This window comes from Fistularia commersonii, chromosome 3 (genome assembly GCF_037954325.1).
Source record: "Fistularia commersonii isolate RoL2024-O1a breed Wild chromosome 3, RoL_Fcom_v1.0, whole genome shotgun sequence".
NCBI lineage: Eukaryota > Metazoa > Chordata > Actinopteri > Syngnathiformes > Fistulariidae > Fistularia > Fistularia commersonii.
In genome coordinates this window covers 4,790,783-4,804,534 of record NC_141286.1, presented here as the reverse complement: position 1 = coordinate 4,804,534, position 13,752 = coordinate 4,790,783, and the positions used below count along the sequence as shown (strand labels likewise).

General features: G+C 35.5%; 2 protein-coding genes across 2 annotated transcripts in view; both read left to right on the top strand.

The window, feature by feature from the left end:
* On the top strand, positions 1–2,907 carry LOC147235283 (GTPase IMAP family member 9-like). The gene is made up of 2 exons (XM_086178413.1): positions 1–213; positions 777–2,907. Exons 1-2 carry the CDS (start codon positions 156–158, stop codon positions 1,718–1,720), a joined length of 1,002 nt encoding a protein of 333 aa, XP_086034539.1. The 5' UTR covers positions 1–155; the 3' UTR covers positions 1,721–2,907.
* A 3,671-nt stretch (positions 2,908–6,578) lies between these two features.
* LOC147235282 (uncharacterized protein C14orf132) overlaps positions 6,579–13,752 on the top strand; it is a 29,402-nt gene continuing 22,228 nt past the window's right edge. Inside the window, exon 1 of the mRNA XM_086142128.1 lies at positions 6,579–6,764. Within this exon, the coding sequence (XP_085998254.1) occupies positions 6,735–6,764 (30 nt within the window). The 5' untranslated portion in view covers positions 6,579–6,734. The remainder of the gene's footprint in view (positions 6,765–13,752) is intronic.

Here is a 13,752-nt window from a genome sequence, read left to right as displayed (position 1 = left end):
TGTGTACTTTCATTTCAGAAAACAAGTCTACATTTATCGCAAGCAGACAAAGCCTTCAGAAAATAGGAATGGTCCGGAACTAAAGAGCACTCGGGACGCCAGTATTAGTTTGAACAGATGATTGACGAAGCATTTGTGTGAACTCATCTTCAATCATGGCCCACAGCAGTCTAAAGACTACACAGACCGTTTCTGTGAAGCAGGCGCAAAGTGGTAATGTGTTCTTCCTTGATTTTTTGTATAAGCAATAGAAGATATTCATATTTGAGTGCCTTTTCTTGCAAACAAATAGTAAATTTTGTATTTTTTTTGTAGACATAAAGTCATTGTAAACAGTACACATTGCACATTTGTTAAATGTTTTATGCTTAATGTCATTCTTATTTATAAGTCATATTTAATCTTTTTTTCATAACAAATTGCTAATTGTCAAAACCTGCTGTCATGTGGAAAACTATGCTCTAAGCAACTGAAAAATAATTAGTATGAACCGTAGCCCTCTCTCTTTTTACATATAGCTTGTCAAAATGATGTAATGCAACGTCTGTTTATCGAAGTTTGAAACAATATTGGAACAAACAAGCAATGCTATTGGTCCTCCAATTTACATGTGAATTGTATTTTTTTATCCAGTGCTTGAATTATTGTTTAAAACCTTTTCAATATGAGTAGCAGAAATGGGAACAGCATCATACATAAAGTGTGATGGAAAAATAATTTAAAAAATAACAAAAAAGTTCATACTTATAAAGACATATCCATTGTATTTTTTGTAGTTTTACATCAAAAGGAGGAGATTCGAATCATTCTGGTCGGAAAGACAGGGAACGGGAAGAGCGAATCCGGAAACACCATCCTGGGACGAAAATCCTTTAAGACAGCTCAGTCACCAAGCTCAGTGACATCGGAATGTGAAAAAGCAATTGGACGCGTGGATGGAGACAAGATTGTGGTGATTGATACACCTGGAATTTTGGACACAAAGTACACAATGACAGATGTGATTCAGAAGCTGAAAAAGTGTGCATCTCTGGCCTCTCCTGGTCCGCACGTGTTCCTGATCGCGATTGGCTTGACTAGATACACCGCAGCCGATCAGCGAGCTGCTGTGCTCTTGCAGGAGGTGTTTGGTAAAAAGACCGTAGATCACACATTTATCCTCTTCACTCATGGGGACCAGCTGACAGTCAAAATAGAGGACTTTATTTCTAAAAGTCCTGAACTAAAACGTTTAGTCGAAATGTGTAATAAGCGGTACCATGTCCTTGACAATAAAGTCCCCAACCGCAACCAGGTAACCGAGCTACTTCGAAAAATAAAAATGATGATGAATAAAAACGGGGGAGCTTTTTACACGAATAGACTGTTCGAGTACGCAAAGAGAGAAACCCAAGATGAAACGTTGAGAAAAAGCGCAGACAGAGAAAAACCGAACACAGCGTTCAGTGGATTGGTGCCAGAGAGGAGACCAAAACTGCTTGAAAAAGAATATGACACCAAATCAAAAGATATGGCTGGGAAAAAAAAAAAGCCCATTGAAACCGGTCTCGTTGTTGCAAGCGCTGAAGCGGGGATTGCAATTGGCACCGCAGCAGGAACTGCTGGAGGTCCAATATGTATGGGTTTAGGTGCTGCAATGGGTGGAGCAGTTGGGGCTGTTCTTGGACTCATCACACCGGTAGCTGTAAAAGCTCTGAAAAAGGAATGCGCGGTTCAATAAAGTAATTGCAACTCTTGCGGTAACACACTGGTGGTCGTGCACAAACACACTAATGTGCTGTCATACTGTTTGAATACTTGGTTGGTACTTTTATTATATTTTCCTCTGTTTACTGCATTTGCTGGTACGTTTATATTTTACTCTATGTCCATTTAATGTGTATTCTGGTACTTTTGAATTTTACTTTACTTTGTCTTTTTTGCATACTTTTGTTTTCTTGTGATTTGCACATATCCGATGATAGATGACGTTGCGCCGTTCCTTTTTTTCTTCCTTTTTGAACTATGGATGAAAAATAACCTCACGATTATGCAGGTACATTTGCAGAAACCCTTATGAAAGTCCAATGTACAATTCATATAAGACTGATTTCAACTCAACAAGCTATTTAATAGTTTACATCAATAAATAAATAGCTTTTTTCACAGGGTTGGTTAAACTTATGAGGAACTGACAATGGTCTGAAAAATCATGTTCAGTGAATTGCAGCAGGTGGAAGGTCATTTTGGAATGAATGTTTAAGATGGGCCGGTGGAGACAGGAAATGCTTTTTAAAATAGTTGGAATTGATAAAGAATGCTTGCAAGTAGATCTACGCATTTTTTTTTAAACTACCGCACAAGCAATGTCTCTGGTCTTCTAGCTACAGCGCCTGAGAAAAAACATGCATTGATATTTCAAATTTACAACTGTAATACAGATTGAACTAATGACATAATTTGATGCTCAAGGTCATTCTGCCGTTATATGTTAGCTTTTGACATCTGAAAGATCACTCATGAAATATCACAATCTTCTGGAAAAAAACTCCTTCAAAGTTTTTTTTGAATGTCATGTCTGTAACTCAAGATATGGTGACAAGGTTCGTTTCACAATGGTAAAATAGTTCAGTTGTTTTGTTAAATTGAATTAAATATTTACATATGTTTATCAGATATTATAACAGTGGAATGATGTTCATTGCATTTAGTTAATAAGGGTCTATTGTGTTTGCGGTTACCATCCAGGGGGAAAAACTCATCTTAAAAGCGTTAAAAGCATTTAAGGTTGAGTAGAGTTAATCAGTCCATTGGTGTTTTAGAGTATTGTCCAAATTTGAATTATTCTGTAAAAAAATGTAATATTTTTGTTTCTTTGCACAATAAAAATGCATGTATGCATGTATGCATATCTGCAATTGTGTTGCACATTTGTTTGAGTGTGTACGTATGTATGTGAAATGTTAAATGGATCCGCAACAATTTGAATTTTACATTTTTAGATATACAGGATACTGACTCAGTAATCTTTTTTGTCTTCATACCAAGGGAATGATTTTAGAAACTGTTGAATGGATGACATGTTTTATTCAGCGCACATTTAAATTATGTTGGAAATTCTACACTCTAACATAACAAATTCATATCTATACCAGGATCATCGATTTATGAAATAAATATAGCTGTCATATTTTTCCAGTCTCTCTTTCCAAAGGTTTTCTTTTGATTCAGAAGACTGTGTCTGCACTCTCTGGCCTCAGGGAAAAAGGCTGTCTCTTACTAAATGGAGTGTGTGCTGCATAAAAGAGCAACATATTGCCCTTACTCAGCTTTACTCCATATGATCAGGCCTGTGCACTCATGACTGTATGTAAGTACAGGAAGGTAGGTACTGACGTTTTCTCATTGTGACTGGGAAAACACACAGAAGCCAAACACGGGGACTATTTTGAGGAGGTTCGTCATGCAGTAATAATTGCTGTAAAGGCCACCGAGAAGAATAGAGGTCTGCAGTTAACAGCTTGGTGTGTGTGACACTGGAAACACAGAAGTGGCTCGGGGTGAATATGTCTTTGGGAATTATAGTCAGACAAGCTCATTTCAAGCCACAAATGCTAGCGTGCGTGCCCGACTTTACCTACGTTCAAATCTCTTAAGACACTAGCTGTGTCATCAGAAGCATGGAAAAACTGAGATTCTTAAGCTACAGTGATATTAATATATCCATACTTCTTGGGTGTGTGGAAATAAAATAGGTGTATCGTACCAATGGTAGAAGAAGAGTTTCCCTCAGAGGACAACAAAAGTTTATCTAATCTTGTCTGATAACTCCCATTGAGAATTAAAGAAAACAAAATCAGGAAGAATTAACAAAATTAATCTGATTACAACCAAATTACACAAATATGCAGCGGGTGAATCAGAGGCACTATGATGCCCCAATATGAGAGTGAATGGTTGTATGTCTCTATATTTGGGTGTAACCTCAGCTGGTAACCAGTCCAGGAATTTCGGAAAATAAAAACTTGGCCTCATATAGAATTTCAATGTTCTTACATTGTATATATCAACGAACACTAACAGGAACCCTACAATGATAGACAGCAACGAAATAGTTTCTGTCAATCATTGGTCTTGTTGAAGTGGTGACTTTTGACTGTTTTGAAAGCCTAAAAATGGGGGGGGGGCACTGTTGTTGCCAAAACGGTGGAGATCCAAGGGTGAAGGATGACGATCTGAACCAAGTCTGAGGATCTGAAGCTCGAGGATTAGGTCTGCCAGGTAAGGTCATGGTGGGATCTTGTAGGTGATCCACAACTTGACTGAGAGCCAGTGAAGGTGAATAAGGGTCGGTGTGATGTGCTGGCTGGGATTTGTGTGGGTGAGAAGTCTGGCACTTGATTTTTGGAGGAACTAGAGTCCCTCCAGGGCTGTTTCGGAAATCCCGAGCGAAATTTCTTTGCAGTTATACAAGTGGGTGGAGATAAATACATGGATGACTCACAGTTGCTGTCAATGAGTCAGAGTGATGGCTGGAGTCTGGATGTGTTTGTGTTGTGGGGATAAACAGATGAATGGGCTCTAAAAAGAATAACTCAGGGCTGTAATTCATTCAACATTATACAAATTATTTTTAGATGGTACCCCTTCCCCACCGACACAACATATAAAACCTGCTGACATTTGCGGATGGTTTACTTAAAAGAACTGATTTGACAAAAAATATTTACATCCAAGATGCATTGCAGACATGCAAAGACACTCATATTCAGAGTCTGACCACCTGAAATCTAGACAGAAAAGCAAGCATTCTGAAAGTGTCTTGAAGGTTGTCCTCTAAGTATAGATGTCATAAAGAAGGATTTTACTTGTATACTTAATAAGAGTCAGTCTACACTTTTGTTGCATGATAGCACAACTTCCATCTATTTTAGGAACAGTATCATTCGGTTTGTCGCCATAACAATTCATGATTTTTATTTTATATCATGGCAAAACTATGTGTCACAGCTTGTGTGTTGAAATGTTTAGTAGAAAAGCTTTCTCTAGAACTGAAGGCTGAATAAACCTCAGTATTTATTTTTAGCGAACATTAAGTGTTCTCAAGACAATTCGCTAATGGTTATAACCAGTTACCCTGACTGACATCAAACCAGTGAACGGCAGAGGATTCATCCAATTCTTTGCTCAAAGGAACACAAAAGGGCACCTAAACATGTATTTCTGCAGGTTGAGCTTGGTTGATGTTATTTATTTTTGTAAAGCTACTTCATACCCTCCTGGAGTACAATCAGCATGGCGGTAGACTCCGCCGCCGAAAACACCGGTCAGCCGCTAGCGCATGAACCTCATCCTTGGGCCTTGTTTTTCTCCCATAGTAATGCAAACAGTATATTTGTCATTATCTATTTTTGTTGTCACCTGTAGGAGGACCAACAGGTGCCTCAATAAGGTGCACAGTGACAGAACACAATAGTCCAGCAGGTGTGTGCACATCCATGTGTCCTGTACTCAAACAGTCTGAGAGAGAGAAGATGCTTTTTTGGTTCTTGACCAGTCCTGAGACGGGTGTTGAGACAGTTAACAGGCTCAACAAGGTTTCATGTAAATTGAACAAAAAGAAAATTGCAATTGAAATATTTACATTTTTTGGCATTTCATTTCAACTTTAAAATCAATAATGATCATAAATAAACGTACCAATATTATTTTGCATGCAATCATCAATACAAAATTAAACAAAAGTAAATAAAATTAATTTCTAATTTCAATATCGATTGAAAATACTTATTAAGATATTTAAAGATAATAGTTTGGCGGGCCGGATAAAAAAGGAAAATGGGCCGCCTGTAAAAATTCAATTTGGAGAGCCTTTTTGATAGGCACTTTGCAAAAAGATTGCACCTGGCACTGGCAGATTTTGACATGCATGCAATTAAAAAAACAAAATTTACTTTTTCATCATATTCTAATATTTTGAGATAGGATTTTTGAGTTTTCTTAAGATGTAAGCCATAATCAGCAATATCAAATTAATAAAGGGCTTGCAATATTTCAGTTGATTTGTAATGAATCCAGAATGTATGACATATTTTTTTTTTTGTAATTGCATTACAGAAGATAAAGAACTTTATCACCATATTCTAATTTTCGGAGACAGTCCTGTATATGCATGTATAAAATTGATTTGTTGCCTATAAAACTCTAAAAATGATAAAAGACAAGAATCTGAAGAGCTGCAGTCTTTTGAATACTTAAGAAACTGCAAATTTTTACAAGGAGATTTATAATTTATCATTCACCTTTAGGATGCTTGTATCCTTCAGAGTTTATAAAAAAAAAAGTGATAGCAGAATAATGTTTGGGTTTAATGTCAGAAGAGCTTACTTGCAAAAGTGACATGTCATCAATAATTCTGTGAAGGACGCTTGGCATGCTTCAAGTACCAGTTTAGCTTGACATACATATCCGTGGAGAAAAAGTGAGCGAGAGAAAGAGAAAGAGAGAGAGAGAGAGAGAGAGAGAGAGAGAGAGAGGAGAGGGATGTGCTGAGTGAATAAACTATTCCATGAACCATGAAGAGCATTTATTGTGTCATTATGTAGCATACTCACAACAGTACTCATCTAGTGAAGCATAGCCGTGCAGTTGCAGAGAGCATCTTTGTACTCTTTTATCCTTGCATAACTTTGATTTCTGGGTGTTTCCGCAACGCTGTCTTTTTCACTGTCAGGCTGGCAACCCTGGATCCCGGAATGATGGAGTTATCACTAATGGCAGCACAGGTAGGGTGGAGGCTAATGCTAATGCCAATGGATAACAACTTACAACGTAACTATTCAATAGAGGAGGTGAATGAACTTCTTACCCATCTGAACTTAAAACGCTGATGCCTTTTGGTTAATTATAATTTTGAAAATCCTTCAGTTTAACCATATATTTTGTATTTTGTTTCAAAGTTTTCGAGTTTTGAAGATTTGTTAAAATCATATTTTGAGCGCTGCAAATATGATTTGTTTTTAGCATTTATATGATTTTTGGTGTCACTATTACTCTACTGATGTTGCCTCAAGCTTATTTTAATTGTTGAGTGCAAAGCACTGGGTTCTGTACATTGACAAGAACAGTTGAGGAAAGTCATTATTAACAATAATAATTATTATGAATAATTTGTTATGCACTTAAATGCATTCTGACATTTTCTGTTGTATTTTTCTTATCATGAATACTTTGAAACAATTAAGGATTTGTAGTTTTTACCAGACGTTCTTTTAATATTAGAAGGCTCACAATAACAAGGATTATTTGCAAGTTGAGTAACTTTGACAAGTTTTTGTCAAAGCTATTTGTGGACATGAGCACAGTTATAGAAATTACATTTTTTACTGATACATCTGCAGTGTTGTGAAGTGACTGTATGCAAGCACACATGACTCAATGGAAGCGCGCAAATCATGGCTTCCCCTTCCTTGCAAAAAGTGACTCACTCAAGCTGGGATTTGGATTTGGAAAAATGGACAGCTCTTGACATTGATGTACAGGAGAAAAACAACCTATCAAGTAAACATAAAAAATACAACAAAAACACCCACACTGTATAATTCAGTGTAAGTAAGGAATAGGGAATCCTCATGTTTGCCTTGTTCATTGAAATGCTCTGGATCGTGCTTTATTTGCCCAAAAATATCAATATATATATATATATATATATATATATATGTATTTGTGTGCGTGCGCATGCGCGTATGTGTGTATATGTATTTTTTACTGCTGCTCTTTTCCTTGCTGTTTCTCTTGACCTATGATGCTGAGTTTAAGTTGCCTCAGGGCAAAGCTTTATGCTACTATCAAGGTCCCGCACGGAGCTGCAGGGTTCGAAAAGTAATTGCTGTAGCTTTTAATGTGAAAGCATGCAGTGAAAGACCTATTCCTGCATGCGCTTTTTGCTGATTTGGATCACAGCTACATTAATGATCTAGTTTTAGAGAGAAGCATTAAAAGCATTTTTTTCTCCTCTTGTCAGATGAAATAATGTGTGATATTGTTTGACGAGGCCTACCAAGCTTAATGTGCAGCATTCTAACTGTTCGTGACATTTGTGCAACCTTTAAATGAATTCCTACATTGAGCATGACTTGAGATTTTTGAGCCTCCAACACATTCGAGACATATTATTAAACATGCAAGCCTTATTTTCAAAACTCTCATCAAGCAACACCTGACAAATTACACTATTTAGGTAAAGAAAAAATATGTATAGATATATTTCATATATTTATTTATTCTATTTTATTTATTCAGCAAGATAAAGTCACATCATCTGCTGGTTGCATTAAAAAAATGAATTAAACTCAATCAAAAAAAGGCAATAATAAGTGAAACTTTCAGTGGCTAACGGAATATCTAAATTCCAAATAACATGTAAGAGCTGTGATGAGGTAACAGTTTTATTGTGTTTTTGCAACGGGACAGATAACTTATAATGTACTCTGCAGACCCATGGCAGAAGATGAACATTAATTTATTATAACATGAAAAATACATTTTTTAATGCTGTTTTCTTTCTCCCCTTGCTTTTTCTGTATGTTAAGATAATGTAATTATTTCAAAATATCAATAAACGAGCATAAGCAATACATGTCGAAAGCAGACGGTTATGACAAAATCAAATAAATGCATCGATAAAATGTAAAGAGACAGTAAAAAAAAGACAAGTTGCAAAGACTGATAGGGGTTTTTGCATATCTCATTGGACCGAATCAGACTTCTATAATCTTCTCCCGACTCAACAGCGTTCCCCTTTAAGTCTCTGAATTTCCACCCTGAGCCTGTCTGCATTAGAGGTGAAGAGGGTCCAGCTGAGAGAGCTTGATGGAAAACCTCATGTGATAGCCATCTGTTCCCAGATAGTTAATCAGGTGCACTTGATGTGCGCTATTTAATCACATTGTCTCTGAAAAGAGGAGGGCTAACACCTAAACTCTTAAGGTGGAGCTCCAAAACGTTACTTGCTAAAATCTAGCACCTAAAATGCTCTTTTGACTTAGAAACTCATTCTAGGCATGAGGGTGGGTGTTAATTATATACATATAATTTCACGCAGATTCTGCGCTGACTTAGACAAAGCTTAAACGATCCCGTCGAAGACCTTGAAAAGTAAGCAATAACACATTAAATTTGCTTGTTTAAAAAAATAAAAATGAAGGCATTTTTCCAGTGCTTCACCTCGAGACGGTGATCGGTTTGTTGTTTTTCGATTCAAAATTTGCAATCGCTTTCCGGTACTTAATTTTTAAATGACTGCAATTAAGTCACATCTATCAAATACAGTGTGATGGAGGGTCAGGTCAGATTACCATCTGCTAAAGACTTTATCAGGAACTTTAGGGAGACATAAAGGATGATGCAGCCAGAACTGATCCATCATGAGCTTCTACTTCCCTTTTTGGATATTCTGAGACTGGATTAGATTTGATTTTGTATATTTTATTTGTCCTACTTAAAAAAAGGTGCATGTTTGTAAACACGATGATTATTTTGTTTATTTAATGTATTTATGTTTACTTGTGATAATGTTTCTGGGAATGCTTTTTGATAAAAGCAAACATTAATAGGAGTTTTCTCATATTCTCATAGGCAACAGGGCCAACAAGGGCAAAAGATTCATATTTGCCAATCGTTTATTTTGATTATTGAGTTGGGACTGAATAATTAGCTGAAGATTACAAAATAAAAAAAAACATGATAGGGGCACATCATTTGTAAGAATTATCCAAAGATTATTCTAAACATTGCTCCAAAGTTCATGAAACATACAAAGTATTATCTTGATAAATCCCCACCATGCAAGAAAAAAAAACATATACCTGTGTGTATGTATATATATATATATATAAAGAAACGTGGTTATGCGAAAAATTACAAAATGAAAAAGACAAAGACCTGAGAAAAGCTAGAAAATGATCAGGATGAATTGAAAATATAAAACACAAAAATAAAAATAAAAAAATGAAACAAAATCTCAGTATTTTAATAATTTGTATAATATCATTATTCATAGGTTTATGTACAAAATTTATATTTAAAATTAGATTATATTTTTTAGGGGTGTTGAGTATGAATTCAGCTTGAAAAGCAGACTTAGGAGTAGCTTTTCCCAAACCAAACCTCTATTTTTGAAACTAAATCGAGTGGACAGCTTATTCACTTAATACATATGCCCTTGTCATGCATGAGTTGCAGAACAGTAGTGGTTTCAGCAAAGCAAGCATGAAATCAGTCAAGGATCCAAATATATAGGAGACGTTTCAGCACTTCACTGCTCCTTTTCTAAGTTTCTGTATATATACCAAATAAAGTATGAGATGCTGACAACAGTCTCGTGCGTGTTTAACAGATTTTCTGGTTCACCTTGCAGAATGATCAAAAACTGTATGCGTGTTGTTTGTGCCGGGGTGCTGTTCTTCCATCTGCAAATTAAAATTGATCTTATTCCTGCACAGGAGGAAGAGATAACCTCTGCTGATAACCTGAGGATATGACTATGGTGAACGCATTAAGCATACAAGCGAATGAGTCATTCACAGCACGCATAATACAAGACCCAAGATGCTTTATTCATGCAGTAGGAGTGGCACGACAGATTAAACACACTCTGACATGTTACGCACGTATGTGAAAGGACCAAAATTACACATTTGTTATGTAAACACATCAATTTTCAACCAACACTAAACCTTGCGTTTAGTCATTAGATAATTAAGGCTGATTTGATTTGGATAGATTGATGTGTTCAGTTGTGAAAGCTTGTTATTTGCACTTATGGTTAAAAAAATTCAATATCATGTTGAAGACTCAGAATGCAGCGTGATGGATGTTCTCATACAATGCAAACAAATTGAGAAATAAAATAAAATAAAATAAAATAAAATAAAATAAAATAAAATAAAATAAAATAAAATAAGATAAAATAAAATAAAATAAAGGATGTGCAAAAGTTGGATGATCCAGTTAAGAATGTCCCAGTCTATAACCTTAATAAACTTTAATGTAAGGCTTATCTGCATTCTGTCATTTAAGTAGAGCCACAAAATGTAATTCATTCACTCCCTGGGACACCTTAGCAGTAAAGTATTATCTCGATTGCAATGTCAGAAGGTTTGTTTTCTTTACGTTTGAGGATTAGCATAATCTCTCTCTCACAGAATGCAGCACTTATTTTGCAGGGCATTCTACTATACCCTGACAAAGCCCTCAAAACGTCAAAACATCACTAATGTAATGGTAAACAACTGTGTATCCAGTTTATCTGACATAGTTTTAATACTTACAGAAATAAAATGATCATAAAATGGGGTTACATATAACTACTGTACTTATGTACTCACCAAACAAAATATTTTATTTAATATTTATATGTTATGATTTAATAATGATTTAAAAGTCAAATTACGATGGATATGTTCAGGCCTAAACTGTAGATCTTAAATGGGATTTGAAGAAATTGTTTCGGGGTTTTCCAGAATGTGCATTCTGTACTTACTCCTGAGACACACGTAACACAGACACACGCCCGCACACAAACATACACATGCAAAGTACAATCAAGTGATTAGTTTACCCCTACAAATGTGGAATACAATGCTATAAGTAATAATTGTGACCTCCAGGGGTCTAGAAAAACCAGTTATTTCACAAAAAGTGCTGCATTTTTAATTAATTCTCCTCCTCTGGAAAAGAATGCTGTCTATGAAGGATTCTGCACTGTTCTACAGGTTTAGAAATAAAAACAAACAACTAAACAACCTTTAATAAATAGAGATTGGGGTAAGACAGAGGGGTGTACAAGCATTACAAGACACAGTAATAGTTCTCTGATTTTTAAAATAAACTGTGTAAATCAGTTTAGTCTAATGATCATATTGTACATTAATACCACATGCAGGGGCTGACATTGTATTAATCCAACTCCTGTTCAGATCCATGGTTTAATTGTGACTAATTGTTAGCCTAGTCTGTGGCCTTGACGAGCATGCACAAATAATTGGAAGCTTAAAATAAAATAAAATAAAATAAAATAAGATAAAATAAAATAAAATAAAATAAAAGTGAGGATAATCTGCAGATGATGGATGGATGGAAAATAAAATTAAAAAAATAATCAATTCAGCATCTGCCTTTATGAACCTCCAATTATTTTTGCATGTGGAGTGGATTAAGCACATTATCATGATCAGAATGGAAAAAGAAGTGGAAGTTTGAGAGCAAAATTAATAGGTTTAGTCAGAAAGAGTTGGTGTATAATTATAAAAAACATCTAATGATTCATGTCCTCATTGAATATTTTATTTCAGCCTGTCACCATGGGATTATATATTGATTCAAAGGCTATTTAAAGGTGGGGAATCCGTTTAAATCTATTGAATATTGTATCATTAATTTTTCAGTAATTTATTATTTTTTTCAATCTGAAAAGAAAAGGGAATCTTGAGGGCAAAAGTGAAGTGTGAATGAATTAACAGAAGTTACGCAAGTCATTCGACTTTCAAAAGTGACAGTTGCATGGATAAAACTAGACATTATCAAGATACAATACATATATATTTTTAAAAAAGGACCTGCAAGACAATTAGAGATACTTCTAAATTAGATGATATTTATCAAGAATTCTCCGTGCAAAAAAGTACATCCCCCCCACCAAAAAACAACCTGATTTCAATATTAATGATATTTTCTTTTACCAGACAGTGAAAGTCCTATGAAAGCAGAGGGATTTTACCTGCTTCTGATTTTACATGGGCATAGATCATTGGTATTTGATGTGATTTTCAACACCTAAAAAAAAAAAAGAAAAAAAAGGTATCCAGACTCCTTTGTTCAGTTATGTGGAAGGGAAAGGTCTTCTGGGTGCTTTAGGTGAAGGGAAGCCAGGTTTCATGGTTACACATGGCTAAGAATGAATCAGTATTAAGGTCAATATGACAGCTCATTGGAGCACAGCATTAATTACATGGAGTTTAACAGAGTGTGATATGTACAGTATGTACAGTATACAGGTGAGGTAAAATGGCCTGTATGGGACACAGTTTCTTTTTGCTGTTTCCTGTTGGGGTACAGAGGTACTTAAGGAGGGTTGACTGCTTGAAAGAAAAAAAAATCATTTAAAAAAAAAAGAAAGACCAAAAACATTTTAAACACTATTTCTAATCTCAAAATAATCATTTTACAAATTATTATTTTACAAATCATTATTTTTATTTTATTTTATTTTATTTTATTTTATTTTATTTTATTTTATAAGGATTTTGATTAGCTCCATTTCAAAGATTTCATAGTGGAGACATATGGTTAGAAAGATAAAGCAGTAAAGAACCCAAGGCAAAAATTAAGGGGGGCATTCTATAGTCTGCACCTTGTGTGTTTTTCTTCTACAGTAACACATGTGTCTGTGTGTAGGAGCACGTGTGAATGCATCCATACTGCATTTATTGTAGCATTGGATATCACGTAATTATGTCAGTGAACTCTGCTCGTCTGTCAGGCTCTGACGCCTCCAGCAAAACTATGCAAAGATTCAATCAGCCATGGAGTTCAAACTCTCATTCATTGCAGACCCTCCTTCCCTCCCTCTCACTCTCTCTCACTCTTTTTCTCTCTCTATCCCTATGTCACACTGTCTCTTTCTCACCCAACTTTGCCAGAACCTACCATCCGGAAAACCAACCAGGGTTCTCCCACTCCCTTGACATCCTCTCTTTCTCTTTCTCACTGTTA

Excerpts from the sequence above, each read along its gene's own strand:
- LOC147235283 (XM_086178413.1), top strand. The coding sequence starts at position 156 with ATGGCCCACAGCAGTCTAAAGACTACACAGACCGTTTCTGTGAAGCAG. Across the intron at positions 214-776 it reads TGTGAAGCAGGCGCAAAGTG|TTTTACATCAAAAGGAGGAG; the intron begins GTAATGTGTTCT and ends TATTTTTTGTAG.